Below are 19,890 nucleotides of genomic sequence, written 5' to 3' on the forward strand. Positions count from 1 at the left end.
GAGCAATAGGCGAAACGTTGCAAAACCCAAAAACATAATTCATACGGCGGTATTTCTAGTGGATGGCTGTATTTTCCGAAGAGAAGTGTGCGATTGAACACGTCCGACGAGGCCAATGAGACATGCGACGTCACAATTCTCGTTCCCTCTTCGTTTCGTTCCCTTGAGCTGGTGAACCAAAGCGAGGCTGCTTCGCCTCATTCTCAACTGTTTAAAGAGAATCTTGACGTCGCATTCCTTGCTTGATCGCCCCCTTTTTTGCCAAAAAATGTGGCCGTCCGTTTGATATATTGATGTACGAGTGATGTTTTGGGAGTTTGTAGCATCCCGTTCAACACTTCTGCATCCTTATTTTGTTAAATCCATATTTAGACTCAGCATCCCTTTAACTTTAATGCTTGTTTGTATACACCTTTCCAAAAAACACTCGACCCCAGGGGTCCCAAACCGTTTGTGAGCCCAGTCACTGAGTTTGAGGCTAGACTCTCACCGGCGTCCCTCCTAACCCTAACCGAGTGGACTGTGATTTCAATAGGCGCAGCCTGCGTAGGTGCAGTTTCAAACGCCGCTGGCGGCTAAATTCTCGTCTTTTCCCGCTATATTTTGTGTTTCATGGTACATGTATGTTTCCGAGGACATTGAGAAAGCATTGTGCCACATTTAAAAAAAAACAAAAAAGTAAAAAAAAAAATTTTAAACTATTTTTGTTGGGTACACGCGCGACAGAACGAATGCGACTGGAATGAATAGTTCTAGTTATTTGTTTTTTTCTTGCGATAAGTTTTGACGGCACCGCGGGATTCGCCGCATGTGAAACGACAAAGGGCTTTGCTGTCAAAAATAAATTGCAACAGAAGAGGGCCGAAAGGCATGCATTTTTCACGCTCACAAATAACGTGTTTACCAATGGACAGGACACGGGCATACAATTGAGGAAGTGTTAACATTCGTACGTACCACACGATGCAGCGTTATCCGAAACGAATTTATTTGAGAAAGATCTCAAATAACACAGTCACAGTGGACGACAGTCACATCTTGACGATCGGACGGAATCCGGGATGACTTCGTTTTAAGGCACGTCTTGGGGAGAGCTTCCTTTTTTCACAACCGCACCAAGGCAAAGAAACAAACGTGACTGACCCGTTTCTCACCCCAACCCGGACAACTGTTTTTGGAGATGGCTGAGGATTTTACGCGGATTATCTCTGGGAGGGGGGAGAACAATGTTCGCAAAATCGCGTCGAGGGTCGTTCGACGTCCTTCACGTCTTTCGTTTCCCGTGAATGTCGAGCAGAAAAGCTGAATGGCAGGCACTTACCAGCCTTATTTCTCACAATGGAAGATAACACAGAAAGGGTACGCAGCACGCATAAAAAAAAAATTAAGTGGAAACTTTCAAAAGGGGCGAGAAAACGTCGAATGCAAAACCGCAAAAACGTGGGTAGAGAACCGCGCCGAGCGGGTCTTCACAGTCCCAGAGAGTGGCAGAAAATTTCTAGCTGATAGAGGGCGCGAGAGTCGCACCAACCGCATCAGCATCAGCAACATGGCGGCGGCCTAGGAGCGGTTTTTGGAAAGGTGTATAGGTTTCATGGTAAAGTTTAGCCCCCGAATGCTTCAGGTTTGGATCTGCTAGATTGGGTCTTGTTTACAACAACCTTACTTCGTCTTTTCTGCATGTGTATCTCTTTGTATTGTTATCTAGTGTTTTATAAGGACCACCAGTAAAAGCAAAGTGATACAATACAGGTGTATTTATGCTAGGATGTACATACCAACCCTTTGAATAATATTTGCCCCCGTCTCTGGCAAGGAGGCTGTTTTGTGGGATGTTTGTCCCTGTGACTAAGCGGTGCTGCCAAATGTTTTCAGACGGTCCTTATTGGAATGGCACCTGGGGGAAGCACATGAAGTGCTTTACCTTTGCAGAAGTCAAGGGCTTCCAGAAAGTGAGTTATGCAGCTCTCGAGCCTTTCTTGCTATTTGTGGCTTTCAGAAAAGCACACCATGAGGCAACTAATCGTTTCGAATGACTCATTTATAGTCATACAACAACTTCCAAAATATCCAAGCTTAGTAGGTAGTCATTCAGATCATTTCTTTTTTGGGTATATTTCACAGCGAAGCTGTCATGTGCTAGGATCTGGAAAAAAATGTGTCGATGGATGTGAACAAAAAAACTCCCGCTTAAACGGCGCTCCTTTGTTCCGATTGGTCGTGGCAAGTACAAATAATAAGAGGGGCAACCCCCTTGAGTTTGCCTTCCTTGGCAATATTAGATAGTTAGGCCCTGATTCCTTGTTATCATCTACGGTCACCGACTTATCTCAGTTAGGAGTGTGCTGTGACAAGGCTGAAGGCAGAACCTGCCGATCTAACTTCCTTTTCTTTCCCTTTCGTAAAGCTGATAAAGAGACTTGGGCTCATTCGGAAAAAACTATGCTCGAGATGTGCCTTGAAAAATTGGGTTAAGAACTTGCCCATAAGTGACCATAAGGCAATGATCACATTGGTCACTAAGAATTAAATAAAGACAATTAAACAATGAAGTTGCGTACATGTCTTCATTGCAATCATATGTAAATCGTATAAATGTTGTATGGTTGTCGTAAAGTTGCAAAGATAAACAGCTTTGCTGGTCCTCCATCTTCACGTTAAGTGGATGGGCTCCACAATTTTTTTAACGATTTAAAGAAATTGTTAAAACAAAGGAGCTGGTACATGTCTAATATTGTATTGAGTCAAAAACTATAGCATCTTGTTCCTTTTTTTTTCTTTTTGGCAGTTTTTAGTTAGTAATTTTATCTCAAACAAATTTTCTAGTTGAAAGTTTGTGTTCAGCTGTTTGTGTCTTTCTGGACCTTCGAGCTTCGCCGCTCAAACCTTTTTGATGTGGCGAACAAAGGGAATTGGCGACGAGCTACCCAGACTAGGGATTAATTTGCATTGTGGCCACTCCCGTTAGTTGGGGGGGTTTTGGGGAAGTGCCGAAGGGAAAATGGTAAAGCTCTTATGTCGGGATCTGGGGAAGAATCGAAAAGAAAAAGGAAGACCTATTGTTGGGGATCTGGGGAAGAATTGGAGGGAAAACAGGAAGGCTTGTGTGTAGGGATCTGGGGAAGAATCTTAGAGAAAATGGAAGACCTCTTCTGTGGAAAAGAATAGAAAGAAAATCAGAAAGCTCTTGTGCGAGGATCTCGTGATAAATCGAAGGGAAAATGGCAAAGCTTTTATGTAGGGATTCTAGGGAAGAATTGGAGAGAAAACAGGAAAGCTCCATTTGGAAAATGGCTGCAGGTGAACCACTTCCCGGGCAGCTTCCACCTGGGACGTAAGGACAAGCTATGGCAGAACGTGTGCAGGAGAGGAGGAGGTGCCCTACGGGGTCCCTCCATGCCCTTGACCTTCCTGTTGCCCCAGCAGCTGGCAGCGTGCAAGGAGGCCTGGGCGGAGGAGGAGGACCCGCACTGCTGGATACTCAAACCCGTGAGTCTAGCTGTGCACGTTCATTATGCTTCGTGCCAGTGATAGGAAGCTTCTGGAAGGGCCAAGGCCAGTTTCCCTTCAGAGCTATGTCGTGTCAGTGTCCAATCTCTTCCTGCAGCCGGCATCGGCCCGGGGTGCTGGGGTCCATGTGGTCCACAAGTGGTCCCAGGTCCCCAAGAAGCAGCCCCTCATAGTGCAGAGGTGAGTCTCTTCCATTGGCACCTAAGTCTGCCAGTAGAAGTGTTTTGTGCTTTTTGGTGTTTTGGAAATTCCCAATGATGATTGTCAATCTTTATTTACATGGTGCATTCTGGACACAGCTTGTTTTTTGTTTCATACAAACAAAATGGTAAGGAGGGGTTCATAGGCTGTATGTAAGCAGGGCAGGTTATGAAATCTAGATTTATGTTCAACTCGCTCGAGTTACTACTGCTACTCCGTTATTGTTGATAGTATTCATGATACCAGCTTTAATATATCATATTGGCTTCATAATTTAGAAAATAAAATATGAAAGATTGACACCCTGTTTCTCTGATGCATCTTTCCCGGTGAAAATTTCAGGTACATCAGGTCGCCCTACCTCATCAACGGGACGAAGTTTGACCTGCGGTTGTATGCACTGGTGACGAGCTTCGACCCCCTCCGGGTGTACGTTGCCCGTGACGGTCTGGTGCGCTTTGCCTCCATCAGGTGGGTGTGGAGTCTGTACTTCCGGTTCTAGCGGGACACACCTTTATTGCTCGTTTTTTTTAGGCTTTTATTGACACCACGCCGAAGGCCGGGACCGGAGCGGAGAATAAGGGACAAGATAATTTAGGTCCTGATTTAAACCGGACCAGTTTCGCTATGGTGATTTAAATCAAACCTTTCTTGTAAAAACAGCTCCGAAAATAGTTTTCATTTGCCATTTGTCTGTCATATGATGCTTTTTATGTGCATTTGTTGTGCATTTAAATCAAGAAATCATCAAACAAGAAAGATTTGTATTAGTCTGAATGCCAGCAAAAAGCATTGCTCTTGGGAGCAAATCGGAACATTGAGCTTTCATTCTGCCGTACACTTGTTCGTCGGTTACGTAACGTCCTATTGGCGCGCAAAGAAGAATGCGCAAGAAAGAAAAAAAAAAAATTAGTAGGGTTACGTCTTATTGCAAGCAAATTGAAACATGAAAAAAAAGCAAATAAGACTTTTTATCTGACTAGATAAGTCAAGTTGTTTTTGTTCTAGTATGGCTGGGGTTACATCAGTAAAAAGTTGTTAATTAATCTGCGATTAAATTTACAGTAATTCTTTCTTCCGCTTCGTTGTCAGTGATTGGACGGATCGATCAATCAGTCTGCCATGTTTAAAAATACATGGAGTGATGAAGAGTCACAATAAGTTTTACCTAGAGGGATTTAAATAAAATAAACTTAATTTATTTGATTTTCTTTACTCTGGGCAAGACCATACTGTGTTTTGTGAGTCGCAGTAGGTACTAAGGTCACTAGGTACAACCCCTCCCTTCCTGCTGGAGTTACCCCATATGACAGGCCTTTCATCAAATAACCCAAGCATCAAGGAGAATGCTGGGAGCATAGGTACACGTGCTGCAAACCCTATGCTCCCGTGTAAAAGATTAAAAGTAAATAATCAAAATGAGGCATTTGACGAGCACTGGTGCAAAGTGCCTTTGATTTGGGGTTTTGCTTTAGAACAGTTACTGCTGCAGACACCAGCATGTGCTCCACATTTAACTATACTTGCAGCGCACTCTTTGCCGCTTGGGTGTCTAGCAAATGGTTCATTGCTGCATCCTTGAAAGCAGCTTTAGTGTTGGGAAAAAATGGCACAATAATTGGGCCAGTCAATATGTTTATAAATTATTACGACATCAACTATAAAAACAAGAAGATAACACTATTCAGATGCATAATGGAATGAAGTTTGTGTTATCTTCATTTGATTTGAGGGTCTTTTTGATACTGGAAAACAAAATATGCATTAAAACGAACCAATTGTCGTCGGATTTTCATTGTGAAATCTGGTAAATAAAGGTACTTAATTTATTTTTTACTTTTATTTTTGTTTTATATTTTATAAATATTTTATAAAACAAAAACTGAAGAATTCTCAGTTGGTAGATGGGAGTGTAGTCCAAGTAGTATTGTATTTATTCAAATATAAGGAGAGCTTTTTTTTTTTCCAAAATCCGTAGTCTCAAAGTCATACCCCGCCTTATATTCGAAGCTCAGTATAGCAATATTACGATTTTTTTCTTTCTCTTGGGTCCTTCAACTGCCCCCTCGACTTATAATCGTGACCGCCTTATATTCAAATAAATACGGTAAGCTGCATTGTGACCAGAGGCGAACAAGACGTGGTCTGCTGCCTTCCTCCGGAGTGCAGGTACTCCCAGGAGTGCGAGGATTTCGGCGATCGCTTCATGCACCTCACCAACTACAGCATCAACAAGAAGAGCGCCACCTACGCCAGCAACACGAGCAAAGACGACTGCGAAGGTCACAAGTGGTGAGACCCCTTGTGTGACTCAGCGATGGCATTGGCACTACGACAAAGTCACTAAATTAAGTTTACCATATTTGCCGGAGCATAAGTCGTGTTTTTTTTTACATTTCTTTTTGTATTTTTTATTGATGTTTTTTTTTACAATGGTACACTATATGTTTTTTAGTTTTTAACTGCAAATTTTCTGCAAATTTCTCGTTCAGTCTGTTGGTAAGGATATAGAACCTGGCTCCCGTTTGTGCATAACATACAGTAATCCCTCGTTATAACGAAGTCAGCGGGACGGCAAAAAAAATTTCATATAAGTGGGAATTCGATAAAAGTCATATTGAATCAAACAAGCCTTGGTTAGGAACAACAAGCCGCTGCTTTACTGAGTGAAAAAATAATTAAGTGGAGTTTGCCGATAATTCCATCCGGGCATCAGTTCTCCTCTAACCGCTCCAGGTGTTGCAACGATATTGTCACTGCCGCTGCACTCCGCCTTGTTTCGAAGCAGCCGTAGGATGTTTCACATCTCCGCAGTCATCGGCAATTCCCAAACTGCCTCTCCGACATCGCTTCGTGTTTACCCTGGTTGCACGCAAAGTCTGCGATCGCAGCGTCCGTTGCAGGACAAACAGCGGGAACGTCTGCATCGACAAGCGTGAACGAATCAAAGTCATCTTCAGTGGCTTTGCCAACGTATTTTCACCCACTCCTGTGGAGATGGTTGCAGCTCTGGGAATCGTGAGCAGGCTCGGCAAGGTGTTGGCGAGAAGGATTTCGACGTGCGTGAAGCAGTTGGCAATTTTTCATCTTCGGGTCGCGGGCGCGCTTTCTCCTGCATGAGAAACTTCTCGAACCCGTCCAATATGCCTTGCTTGTTCTGCAAAATGGTGGCCAGTGTTGAAGAGGCGATGCCGTAATGTCGAATTCTTTGGCGATTTCGGACTTGGGCTGGCCATTTTTCTCAACCTCGTAGATCTAAGCGACTTTCGTTAAGCACTCCCAACCTTCCATACGACGCACGTGTGCATGTAGCACAGTGCAACCCACTTGTAGCGATAATGAGAAAACCCAAAATTTCAATCGTTGTAACCGATTATCGTTGTATCTGGACTAGAAACTGATTATTTCCAGTCTAGAAACTCTAGAAACTAATCGTTATAAGCGGTACATCGTTATATGTAGTATCGTTATAAGTGGATTGCACTGTATGCTGCAGGCGCGCGTGCAGCATACAGTGCGTACAGGCGCGCTCCTTTAACCTTATTCTGACGAGAGTCGGGCAACGTTGGTCGCGGTCTCCTTTAGTAGCGTCGCAACGTTACTGCTGCTCCCGCTGCTTCGTGCCGGCGTCAGCGCATCGGCATTGAAAGTGGCGCTCTGCCAGCTCTGCACGCTCTGTCCTCCGTCACCCATTTACTTAGTTTTCCCAGTTTGCCGTTTGCCTCGGTGGAGAAGGGGAAGGGAACGCAAGGGTCTCCGTGCGCCTCTGTGTAGGCTTGCATGCTTTCGGCTCCGCAGCCTTCATAATAAGCATGGTTGGCTGCCGATACACTTAGAATAATCCAGTTAAAAATGCGTGCATTTTGGTCGGGACCACGTTGAACTTCGATAAAAGCGATAATTCGAAAAAGTGATTTCATTATAACGAGGGATTAATGTACCTACCTTTTGTTTGTTAAAATGGCCGTTTAGGGAGGTGCGGTTTACAAACTGGAAAATACAGTATTTTCTCTAGTAATGAGTGATGTACGTGTCTTTATGGGATTCGTAACTTAGCGAAGTGAAAAGCTCATTGGGAGAACACTTTCTTTGGGAAAGAGATACACAAAGGAGTGAATTCGTTTTTGCCAAGCACTACAAAGGGCAAGGGTCTTGTGTGCAGGTCGATCAAGGCCCTGCAGAAGTACCTGGAGGACTTCGGGGTGGACTTTGAGCACCTCTGGCAGCAGATGGTGGACATCATTGTCAAAACACTCATCTGGTAAGCTTTTTTTTTTCTCGCACGACCGCTGTCAAATGAGCGAGCGCCGATTAAAATGGGTGGAATTGTTCCGTCGTAGGCTAGTGTACTCGTCTGATACCGGCCACCTGACTCCTCCGTTGTGCATAGATTGCCATTGTTTGGGGGGGTGAGATCAGTTTAATTAACTTTATTGGGGGGTTCTCAGAACATTTTGTATCGAGGAGCCCTTTTTTTCTTTTGAATAAAATTTATTAGAATAATATTATTAATGGCAGCTGGGGAACCTGTCCTGCTTGGCATTTATGTGATTAAGCAGTCCAGAAGCTTAGGGACCTTGTGAACAATAATGCACTGCTAGGGACTGTTTGTCTCGCAGTTGGGCACCAATGGATGGATCGAAAAATTTTGTGAGTTCTAGGAGCCCATGAGGGTACTCTGGGGAACTCCCTAGGTTCTTAGGAACCAGGTTAGAGAACCGAGGGGTTATGTGATTACCTTCTTTAATAGGCACTGTTATGGGACTGGCTGTGTTGTGACAATCAGTGGATGAACGTCATCCAGCTTGTGCCTGAAACCTGCCTCATGCTATTGAAATGGGTGTGTCTCGAGCATGTTTTGCAGTGTGAAATCGGCGTGAGAGTTTCCGGGTCCTATAAGTAGCTCACATCTGGAGGGGGGGACGGGACGGATGGACAAAACCATGTATATTTGGTTTTATTTTTTTAAATAATGGAGTAATGTTTGTATTTCACTTTACCTTCCTTAAATGTTCTGACGTACAATTACCCACAAACTTCTGAGAAAGCTGCATATGTGTGATTTATTAACGAGCTAAATGTAGCAGAATCATGAATTTTCTTTCCTCTATTTGCTTGCCTTTAGATGGAACGTAAATATACTTGGAGTTCTGCTTTTTTCGTAATCTCTCGTGCAAATAGGGGCCTGGTTTGGAACCCAAAAAGTATGTTTCATGCAGGTGTATTATTCAGAGTTCTCCAGTTTAGGACTCAGATTATATACTTCATGGTGTGCATCCCTGATCCTTATAGAATTGTTTTTTGTCACAATTGTTTTATTGCTATTTGTGACGCATTTAACATATTTTCCGCACTATAAGTCACACTCTTATACAAATTGCACTTCCCTATATTGAGCAGTCTTCGCAGAAAAGTTGGTATATAAGTCATGGTGCATGGTTCACGCCATATTCTTCTTCTTACGCGCATCGGTTTCGCGCAATTTCGTTAGTTCACACGTACCGTTTGACACACAACAACTTTGACGTTTCAACTCGCGAGAAATGCCCATAGCACGGCGCTGTATGGCGGGGGCAATCAAGTGTTTCACAGCAAAAGGCCGTAAAACATGCAAAATGAGAAGGTATTCAGCTTTGTTCGAGTATACACATGCTGAGCGAACTAAAGTTTAATATGTCAGAAACTCGTGAACCAAGCTTTGGACCACTAAACTTGGCCTGGGCCAAGTCACGGAGACGACGCAAGCATCAGTGCCCAGGCAGATAGATAAATTTGGACACACTTCTTTCGGTACAGCTAAAAGTTCAGCTAGCTGCAATCCTTTCTTTTACATGTTGCAACACGGCTGGAGTATGGCAGAGCTCATCAAACAGAAACTAAGAAATAAGAAAATTTTCTGCAATTTTATGTAAACCAGCCCACTTGCCTTTCTATGTTATTGGATTGAAGCAAAAGAATACGGAACCATGGCTGAATTAGGCAACATTGATCACATGCTGTAAAAGTTCTATTTTTACTGCCTTGCCTATTCACACTGAACCGCTTCGGGGAAATCGTCAAATTCCCTGCTTTCTTAGTCAGTTATGAAAAGTGTAGGAGAGTGCAACGACAGCAGTGCCTCCTGGAAGGAGCAGCACCACCTATGGCTACATAGTTACGATGCTTTACGAAAGATGACGCGCGGCACATAAAAAAATGGCTTCGCACCATGAAATGTTTTTGAAGTAACTCGCATGTAAGTCACATTGTTGTATAAGACGCATCAAGAAAAATGTTTGAAAAGAAATACGGCTTTTACACCGGAAAATATGGTACTAGAAATGATCTGGTTTCACCCAATGGTGTCCAGATCCAACTTCATAAATTCATCCAAATGACACCATCTTAGTTTGAACATCTAAAGCAGAGAAGGTGAGAACCAGTGCACCCTTGCGGCTAAAACGTTAAATGTAATAACGGTGATCGGACACTATATGGCTGGAGTTGCAAAGAATAGCACTTCCTATTGAGCTGAGGATTTTGCATAAATTGTCTTTACTAAGAGTGTCATATGAATATGGCTTCCATGTGTGCAGCTGCGAGGGACCCATCAACAGGCTAACGCAGAAGCACACCACGACGCGCTACAACTGCTACGAGCTGTTTGGCTTCGACATTTTGCTTGACGAAAGTCTGAAGCCGTGGCTCCTGGAAGTCAACGTGTCTCCGAGGTCAGTGGACCTCCGGCGGTACTTTGGAGATTTTTTCCGTTTACGGTGCAGGGCAGTCAAATGGGGTTAAACTAAAGTCCTCTGGTGTTGGCTAAAGTAGTGAGGCTTTCACACTTCTGCTCGCTCCTTTTGTAGTGACCAAAGATAACGCCCACAATTCAGAACTCCTTAGCATAAGCGTAAATTTATGGTACAAGTGAAATGGCCATTTCGAATTTTCGAATCCATACTGTAGCCACCAAGAGGTCCAGAATGGCGGGGGGCGTCTCGTTCCGACACCCGGCCTTCAGTTTGTTGCCTTCCGCCGTGCTTTGGCTCTGTGTGCACGTTCGTGGCTCGCAAGACGCTGAAGCATCATCAAAATTAGGAAGCTTGCTCCGGAGATGGGACGACCGAAGGACCGTCCTGCCGTTCTAATCTTGCCGGTGACCAGAAAAGCCTCTCGCATCAACGTATATTGAGGCTAGAAAGACACGAAACGTTTAAAAGTAGGAGAGGCATTTTCTTTCGTCGGGAGTACGACCTTGCGGGGGTTTTGTAGGCAGCCGCCGAGTTCCCGTCAACATGTTCTTTCTTGGCGTTCGGCTTCCGTGACATCTCCGTTTCCGACTGCGTTTGTTTCAGCCTGCGGTCTGCCACCCCTGTCGACTTCGGCGTGAAGGTGCGTGGAGTTTTCTTTTTTCACACTGGCCTCCTCGTTCTAGGTGCGGGGGACGTTCGCAGTCGGCCAACTGCGGCTTGGGGGGCCGACGTAGTAGGCTTCGCGCCTTCTGCTTCGAATGTTTTGCCCGTTGGTGTCGGCTAAACTTTGCTGTGTTCTGTTCCAGAGTGAGATTGTGAAGGATCTCCTGAACCTTGTGGGCTTCCAGCTGCCTCAGCTGATGAGGAGTAACTTCGACATGTCATTGCTGGCATTTTACGGGTGAATTTTCTGAGCTTTCATTTATTAGGTCTCCTAGACAACTATACTAAGTCTTTTTTTTTTCCCTCAGCCTATTATGTTTAGACTACCATTTTTTTATGTTCCTTTTTAATAAATTTATAACGGTTGCTACTTTATGTGTAACTTGCTTTTATGTTTTTTTTGTGTGTGTGTAAGTGTATTTATTGCATGTGTGAATTGAAGGAGTGGGGAACAAAGGGGGTTATCCTGCTAGAAAATATTGTGGGACAGGAGCAATTCCGATAGGCAATTGCATAAAGACACGCATAACTGGACACAGATTGTGTTTCTAAAGAGTGACTGAATTTAGCCATTTTTCTATGCAAATTGTTGAGTTTGCTAGCTCTATCTCAGTTTTCGTGCATGTTGAGAGACGCTTCATTTTGCTTTTGGCCAGTCATTTGTACATTGTTTTGTTGAAATGTGTTTTTTTTTTTTTTAAGCTCCAATATGGTATTGCATAACCTATCACCTTTTGTTTGTTTGGTTCTTTGTTGTTTTGGCCTGACATCCTGTTGGAAAGCTAAACCTTTCGTATATCTTCACATTTTCTGCAGACTGAACGACGACAACATCACAATGAACCCTGTCCTCCACTCCTACGCACTGTCTGCCGAAGAACGCCTCAAGCATAAGCATTATGAAACTTTGCTTGAGGTAAACAATTGTAATTGGGCCATGTTTCTGCTAGAAGGTGGCATGCCACTCTTTTGAGCATTAGTTGGGTCATCGCCTTTCAACTGTGCGCCACAAATAGTTTTGATTACGATGCTAGTTACAGCAGTCGTCGTCAACATCTTGGGTGGCAATGATATGCAAACGCATAAGTTCCGCGTGTCAAGGATGTATGTGTGTATGGCTGTGTAATATACCTTTAAAAGTTGACTAAAGGGTTTGAGAGCGAAGCTCTTAGGCGCCTGTTTCCAGCTTGAGCAGCGTCGCCGTCGGCGTTACTGCACGGTGCATTATGGGAAGTTTCATAATGCACCGTGGTGACGCGCGCATTGCATTATGGGACTTTTCCCATAATGCACTGTGCAGGAGAGGGAGGAGGATGGAGGAGGAGAAGGAGAAGGAGAAGAAGAAGAAGAAAGAGTGAGGAGGGAGGAGAGGAGGTTACGGACGAGGAGGAGGGGCATATCGTACCCTCCCTTCCTCGTCCTCAAAAGCTGCACTCTAATTCGGTATTGCAGGGAGTTGTAAACGTCTTTCATTTTCTTTTTAGTTTGTCCTTATGACTTTAGCATAACCTGCCAATCTGAAAATTAAAAAAAAAAAAATATTTGTGTAAGTATTTTGCTATTAATATAAAATGTGCAGTCAAGACCATTCATTTCCATTTCTCTTTTGTAACAAGAAAGGGAAGACCCCAAGTTCTTTCTCCCCTTTCTAGCTGTAAAGCAGGGAAAGAGCGAGTCGTTCTGTGCATTTTATATAGAACTGGGTTGTGCGCACTAATAGTTTGTGGATTTTCGACTCTGAAGTAGATGGACCATGTTAAATTCATAGAAAGACAAGGTCAGAAAATGCTTTAGCATAAGCATGTTACTGACATTTGGGAAAACTTAAAACAGTCGTTTCGTTTTCGCCGGTCCTACTTTTGAAATTGCAGATGCATATTCTAGACGTAGCAACCAACACTTTTCTTTGCAAATGTTGCATGCCCACTGCAAAGTGCCGCGCTTCGATCTCGTTGCCAGGATGACGGAATCCTGGAGCGGCTAACTCCCGACGATGTGCGGCAATTGGTGAGCAGCGAAGACGAGCTGTCGCGCAGGGGCTCCTTCGAGAGGGTCCTGCCTAGCGCCTGCGAGAGGGGCCGCTTGCTACTGCAGGGCCCCTTTAGGAGGTACTACAATGTCCTGCTCTCTGCCTGGGAGTCCAGGTTTGGACAGGAGCGGCGTGCAGGTGAGCGTCCCTACCTTGTCCTCGAAGGTAACAGTTGAGGCACGTCTTTAAGGGTGGATTCACCCGCTCGTCACTCAGTGGGCAAATTTCGCTACACAAACCTGAGTTTCAAGAATGTACCAGAGTATCGATTATTTTTGAGGTTCATTATGAAGTTGTTATCAAGGTCGTACGTCCCTTGAATTTTCCCCTGAGAGTGCTGGAGATTTTTAATAAAACTTAGAAAGATGACAAATTTTGTCTGTTTTGAGCACTTTTGAGGCAATTTTGAAATTAAAATTGCCAATATTTTTTGCATAGTGAACGCACTCCCACAACGGGCATCAATGTTTTTACTTCTTTCTTTTCCCCTCGCGTACTGAATGCACCTCAAATTTTCGGCTCGGCAAATCTCAAACTGCGTCCAACTCGGCTAGCCACCAAGCCCACCAAACCAATTCTCTTTTGCCACCAAATGGCCAGTCCTGAGTCAAGCCAAGCCAAGCATATCAGTGCACGCTTTCGTAATGGCTGCAAGTGTGTAGTTGCGGAAGTGATCAACAGTGAAACCAAGCGGCGTGAACACTTGACGAAGCTGGGGTCGAGGAATTGCCCAGCCCCAGACATTCTTCGCCTATAGGATGCATTGATGTCAACAAACACGCCGTCGTCTGTGGTCCGCTTTCAGACAGTGAAATTGTGAAAGTGGTTAGGCCTAAGAACGGTTGCCTTGCTCTTTGTGCTAAGTGAGCTTCGTAGGGCTCTTTTCCTTCGGCAAAAGGCACATCGAAAATGTCCCAAAAAATGTTTGCAACTTATAGAGCACGGTTAATGTGGCACACCCACGACCGGCTGTGACACACCTTCATGAGTGGAGACGTACTACAGTACCTTGCCGTTTCATAATGGCACCTAAAATGACATTTGCGCAAAGTGCATAAATGCAAAAATTTTACCTCGCGTAATGAACGCAGCCCCCAAACATCTGTCAATTTTTAGGGAAAAGAAGTGTGTTCAATATGCGAGTAAATACGGTATTTAGATGACAAAGCGACAAAATTAATGGTAGCACGTACTAGAGGTGTCTCCTATCCTAATTTTAAGGCCTTGACGGGATGCTTAAATGTCTCAATATTTGCGTATTTGTGTAAATATTCTTGACGGGGCCGTTTTCGCTAGATTTATTTTCAATGGGTTCAACGAGATGGCGACAAAAGCGCCAAATGCCCCAACCCGGAGCATTTGTTGCTGTTTTCACGAGCTTGCCCAAATGGCGACTCGTGGCACAAGTCTGTGCTTGACATTGCCGAGATTAGTTTCACCGTTGTTCGGGAGAATGGTCTGTGTGAGATTTCTGTCTGCTGCACCATAGGCGACCACTACGAGGGGGGGGCTTTGGGGGGGCTGAGCCCCCCCTGGCAATGCCAGGCTTCCTCCCCTCTCCCGAGCTCTTTGGAAAAGCAAGAACAATTGCCTCCAGAACCGCTGGGTGCACCTCATTAATCTCATCTTTGCGCCGTGCTGCCCGCACATATCGATAGCTGGCACCCAGTGGTTAAATAAAAATTGATCCGTTCACCAGCTCCGGTCACTAAATGACCAGAGCTGGTGAATGGATAAATTTTTTGAACTATTCGTGCAGTCCTGTTCGAAGACTACGAAGTTTATCAAATACGATAAAGGCTAGTGCTGGAAATTTCTTTGAAAGCCATTAAAAGTAGTTGCGAATGACGACCGTGGCACCTATAGCGGACCGGCAGCCTATGGAAGCAAACGACATAATACGTTTTGCAAGCCCTGTTTTTTTTAACTATACTAGCAGTATTTGCGCAGTGTATAATATATTCCGAAGCAAATGCCGGGGTGCAAGCCAGGGTGTCGAGTGCAGGTTTTACAATAGAAAACATTTTCATGTCTTTGCCTTTTGACTTTACTGTCACTGCAGACTGCATAGTCTGTGCAGTATGGAGATGCCCGTCTGTACATTTAGTAAAAAAAAAATGTGTTGCATTTTGTTTTTGGCACCTGGTGGAGGGACAAAAAACTAAATACGCATAGTTTATGTACTCGTTAAGAGATGGTACGAATTGAAATTGTCGGCACGTGCCCAATGCTTGACCGCAAAGGAGAAATGGGCCTGTCAAGGGAGCGCTGACATTTGTCCAGAATGGGAATATTTTTCTGTTGGGAGATACCCAACAAATGACCCCAAAGGGTTAAAGGTGCACCCTGAGGAGGTTTCTGAAATTGCTTAAATACGGCAATAACTCACTTTGCTGGCTCTAAGTATCCTAGAAATCCCTAAATCATGACGTTATGTGGCCGATTTCCTTATTGAAAAAGCAATGAAAGATCTCAACACACCAATTTCATCTCCGGCAATGGGTGGAGCATACTCCGAAAGCAGGACCACTGTCAGCCAATAGCGAGCGAAGGATCCTCTGCCTCCGACTGGTGGAACTGTGGAGTAATATCTCAAATGTGCACGGCTCGTTGCCCATACAGCCCGGACTATGATTCAACCCAGTGAGCATGCACTTGAGAGTTCACAACCAAACTGCACTCTGGCAGAAAAAAACAACAACATAATTTGTTGTTCTTGAGAGGATTATAGCAGTATTATGGTCCCTCTCCGAGATAAATTTAAAAAAATTTTACTGCCCTTATTTGCTTTGTCACCTTTAAAAAGCATACACATTTTGTAATAACGTTTGCAATCTGAATGAAATGTTGAGTTTTCATTGGTCACACGCCGTTCTGGCTGCCGGCACAATGCTCCTCCCATCGCCGGAAATAACAAATTGGCCGCGCATCATTATGATTTATAGATGGATGCTTAGAACCCGCAGAGTGAGTTATCGCCATATTTAGGCAATCTCAGAAACCTCCTCAGGGCACCTTTAAGCACCCGTAATTGGGGCCCAGAAATGGTTTTTCGTTGCTTTTTGGGGGGGGTCAGCGAGCTTCGCACGAATTTCCAGTTTGGGTTTGCACTATTCGCTGAGAAAACAATGGTAGACATACGGTGAAGGTTGTTTTTTTCATGAACCGGTGGAAATGACATACGCTGCAAAAACATGCTCATCTGGTTGCCAGAAGACACAAGTCATCAGTGGCATTTGTTACTGACAGTGGTGGTTAAAATTTTGGGAAACGAATTTGTTAGTCTATGAGGTATTTGTACGAAGTCCCTGTTTGGATGGATGTAGTTGGCATTGTTGTGAGGGTCACTTCTCTATTAAGGGCTTTCTGTTGGTTCTTATTTGACCTCAGATTGAGTCAAATTCATCCCTGTCAGTTCTGCATTGCCAGGATCAGCATTTATTGGCAATTACATTTTCTGCAATTTGGCCTCGCGCCGTGCAGTACCACTGCTAGCCTGATACACGACGGAATGCGGTACGACGCTCATGCAGATTGAAACCAGGGATCTGGGTGGAGATTGAGCCCAGGATTCCCAGGCTCTGCAGCACGAGCTTTCGCTCCACTCGCCGTGGTGTGTTAACACGCCTGGCTCCCGATCCCCCTGACATAGACGGACGTTGCATGCAAACTGCAACCTTAATTGCAAACAAATCGTGGATGCAGCATTACAAATGCACCACTAGCTTTTCTCTAAATTACGCAAGTTTCCTCCCTAGTATGCCAAAATTCATGCCGTTTTGTAGCTGTCTCTTGTCTTAGCAATGAGCGATTGGGTTTCATTTTGACAGCAATTTTGTATCTGTATTTTTCTGTACATGTTGAGAACTGGAAGGGCCTTGTCTCGCAGTGTGCTCACGAGCTGCAATGTGCTATTGCTTTGTTTATCTCCAATTGATCCGAGACCACATTTTCGTGTGTTCCTGGTTTCTCTTCAGGAATTGCTCGGCTGCAAAGTTTGTGCTCCGAGGGCGTCCACCTGATAGTTCCTCAAGATCCCGTGAGTAATGCTTTTTCTAGAGACACCCTTTCTCTTTTTTGCACTCTGTGTACTCCTCTTACAGAGCAACCCTCTAACGGTCAAGCAGAGCGTGCCAGCATGTGTGCCTAGTTCTCCGAGAGGCTTCGTTTGGGTGTATCATTTGCAAAAATGAAGCACTCCTCGAAGTCATGCGTGCACGTGCACATGCTAATGTTGGACGAAGCTTTTTTTCATCTGTGGGGCCTCAAATAAGTGATAGTATGGGTGGCTACTAGAGGGCAGAACTTGAGTAAAGCTAGTTTGGAAAATACATAGTACTCAGGGCAGACCTAGCAGGGCTGGCAGGTATGCTTGTGTACTTCCCTCTGACATGCGAATGACAAAGTGAGTGATCCTTCTTAATTATAGCAGCTACATAGAGACAAGCATGATGGCAGCCACATGAACATGGTCTGTACTCTGTTGTACGTTGAGAATGTTTGCTTAGAAATGTTGGTGGTTTGGCATTTGCGACATGCGTTTCTTTTTGTCATTGTTCCGGCAGATCTTTCCCGAGTGTCATTCGCCTGCGTCGGAAAAACGGTGAGCTTCAGTCGGGCCGTTGCAAACTTGTATAACGATTAGACTGCATGTTTTTGGGGGTACTAAAAAATTGGCAGTGACCTTTAACTTCAAAGCCCAGTAATGCTTGAAATGCAGTATTTAGGTGCAATTGTTTTAATTGTTTGGAAGACATTAGACAGTCGTTCTGGGAGTGAAGAACCTATATTTTTCTCAGTCTTGAGGAAACCTCATTGGGGTGTCACATGACCAGGGAGGGAATGGGAGGGCACTGAAGGAGAGTGCGGGAGGGAGGCAAGTGGGGAGAAAGTCAAGGCACTGCAGGACGGTGAGGAGGGGGAGAGGAAAGTAGCATGTCATCTGACAGGTTTTTCCGCTAAGTGGGGAGACTGCATTGCTGCGTCACGTGACCCAAGGAGGGAGGTGACTGTAGGAGAATGGGAGGGATGGGGAGGAAAGGGTGTCATGTGAGGGATATTTCCCTTCTAAATTTAACGAAGAAACTGAATTGCTGTATAGTTCACGTTACATCATGTCACATGACGTTGATTTTGCTTGCTAAATTTAGTAGAGAAACTGGGTTAGTGTTTAGGTAGTGCGACATTAGTTTTGGTTTTGTTTCGGTTTCAACTGTGTCCCGTGACGCGCATCTCAACTGGGGTGGCTAGGCCTATATATCGTGTAACACCAGACAACTTAGTTGAGCTCAGTGACAGTTGGGAAAATGCCAACGATCATTGACTTAATGACGGTTTAGAGTGCCAGTGTAACTAGGGTATCACGGGGGCGTCAAGACACGGGAAGCTAGGTGCAACTTTATGGTTGTCGAAAAAAAGGAATGATTTAAAGCAGGGCTCTCTAGGGCCTGAAAATATTTAAGGCGCCATAAATAAGGAAACACTAAACATAAGCATTTACATATTAAAAAAATTAAACTAGAGCAAAAATTCAAAAATAAATGTAAGGTGGATGAATACATGTACTTTACTTTTGAATGTAATACTATATGTTGCTAATTATGGCATTACAAAAAAAAAATTGTAACGCATAGGAACTTTGGCATATTCACACGGGGCAGAAGGCTAATGAGAATGTTTGATCTACTCATGGACAATATGCAAGAGTTATGGCACGGGACACTAGTCTGATATTCATGAGAACGCTAAGGAATTGTATCATAGTTAAACAGACATTAAGCAGAGAACTACCAACAGCGATAAAAAATGGGCCTTTTTGCCACGTTTTGGGCAGTAACACTAACAATGTTACAAGATATCATCAATGTTCAAGTATTGTAAAGGGTAGTCGTAAGCTCTTCATGCTTGGGTAAGTAGAACTGCAGTGCTGTGGTAATGACTGATATAGTCGAAATATAGACATGGTTAAGCAAAGTCGTAATGCAGTACAGCTGTAGTACATATTAGTATTTAAGCATTATTAGTGAAGATGCTGATTTGCTAAATATACTTTTCTCGGATGAAACTGATTCTACTATTGAGGTTCTACCAGGCTTCCGAAAAACCTATCCTGTTCCCCCAACTGGAATGTTGGCACGCTGACTTGCCGTCTTTTCTTGCAGGCAAAAGAAGAATGTCACTCGAAACATGAGCATCTTGGCACACAAAGAACGACAGCACCGCGGATGAAAGCGGCTATGATCTAGAATGCCATATTGCCTCGCTCTTTCACAATGCAGACACCAGTCCTGTTTGTCCATTTTTACTCGTTTTGCATCAAGTTTACTGTGGCAATCCTCCACAAGCAACTTGGTGCAGTATTGCCGTTCCTTGTGACGACAACGGCTGTGTTCTCTAGTTCCGATTTCTTCCTTATACCTGTACCATATGTGGTTCTTTACTCTGTGTATAAATTTTCTAACCTATGACAGTAATAAACAATTGAGGATCAATACCTGTTTTGTGTCGATGCATGGACGAGCATTGTGTGGGTTGTTATTCGACGCAACTCTTGTACAGCTGTAGGGAACTTACTAAAAAGAAGCTACCGGACCCACGCGCTTCAGATGTTGCCCTCATGGGTTTTCAAAGGGGGTGTAGTATGTCCGATGAGCTATGGTGGGATGGAAGGGCAGAGTTAGAAAACACTATCAAGAGACCTCTCTAAATAACATTAATGTTTTTACGCAAAGAGAGGTTACAATTTTTTCAGTGGCT

The 19,890-nt window shown here is 44.2% G+C and overlaps 1 protein-coding gene across 1 annotated transcript in view; it reads left to right on the forward strand.

Moving 5' to 3' along the window:
* Nucleotides 1–19,627, forward strand: part of LOC8036790 (tubulin polyglutamylase TTLL4) — a 32,068-nt gene extending 12,441 nt beyond the window's left edge. Inside the window, exons 6-19 of the mRNA XM_029995833.3 lie at nucleotides 1,876–1,952; nucleotides 3,301–3,489; nucleotides 3,608–3,690; nucleotides 4,054–4,182; nucleotides 5,881–6,003; nucleotides 7,874–7,972; nucleotides 10,287–10,421; nucleotides 11,046–11,082; nucleotides 11,249–11,343; nucleotides 11,922–12,021; nucleotides 13,065–13,272; nucleotides 17,112–17,173; nucleotides 17,700–17,737; nucleotides 19,296–19,627. Of these exons, the coding sequence (XP_029851693.2) occupies nucleotides 1,876–1,952; nucleotides 3,301–3,489; nucleotides 3,608–3,690; nucleotides 4,054–4,182; nucleotides 5,881–6,003; nucleotides 7,874–7,972; nucleotides 10,287–10,421; nucleotides 11,046–11,082; nucleotides 11,249–11,343; nucleotides 11,922–12,021; nucleotides 13,065–13,272; nucleotides 17,112–17,173; nucleotides 17,700–17,737; nucleotides 19,296–19,362 (1,442 nt within the window). The 3' untranslated portion in view covers nucleotides 19,363–19,627. The remainder of the gene's footprint in view (nucleotides 1–1,875; nucleotides 1,953–3,300; nucleotides 3,490–3,607; nucleotides 3,691–4,053; nucleotides 4,183–5,880; nucleotides 6,004–7,873; nucleotides 7,973–10,286; nucleotides 10,422–11,045; nucleotides 11,083–11,248; nucleotides 11,344–11,921; nucleotides 12,022–13,064; nucleotides 13,273–17,111; nucleotides 17,174–17,699; nucleotides 17,738–19,295) is intronic.
* Nucleotides 19,628–19,890: the final 263 nt, after the last annotated feature.

This window comes from Ixodes scapularis, unplaced genomic scaffold (genome assembly GCF_016920785.2).
Source record: "Ixodes scapularis isolate PalLabHiFi unplaced genomic scaffold, ASM1692078v2 PGA_scaffold5__190_contigs__length_132052651, whole genome shotgun sequence".
NCBI classification, from domain to species: domain Eukaryota; kingdom Metazoa; phylum Arthropoda; class Arachnida; order Ixodida; family Ixodidae; genus Ixodes; species Ixodes scapularis.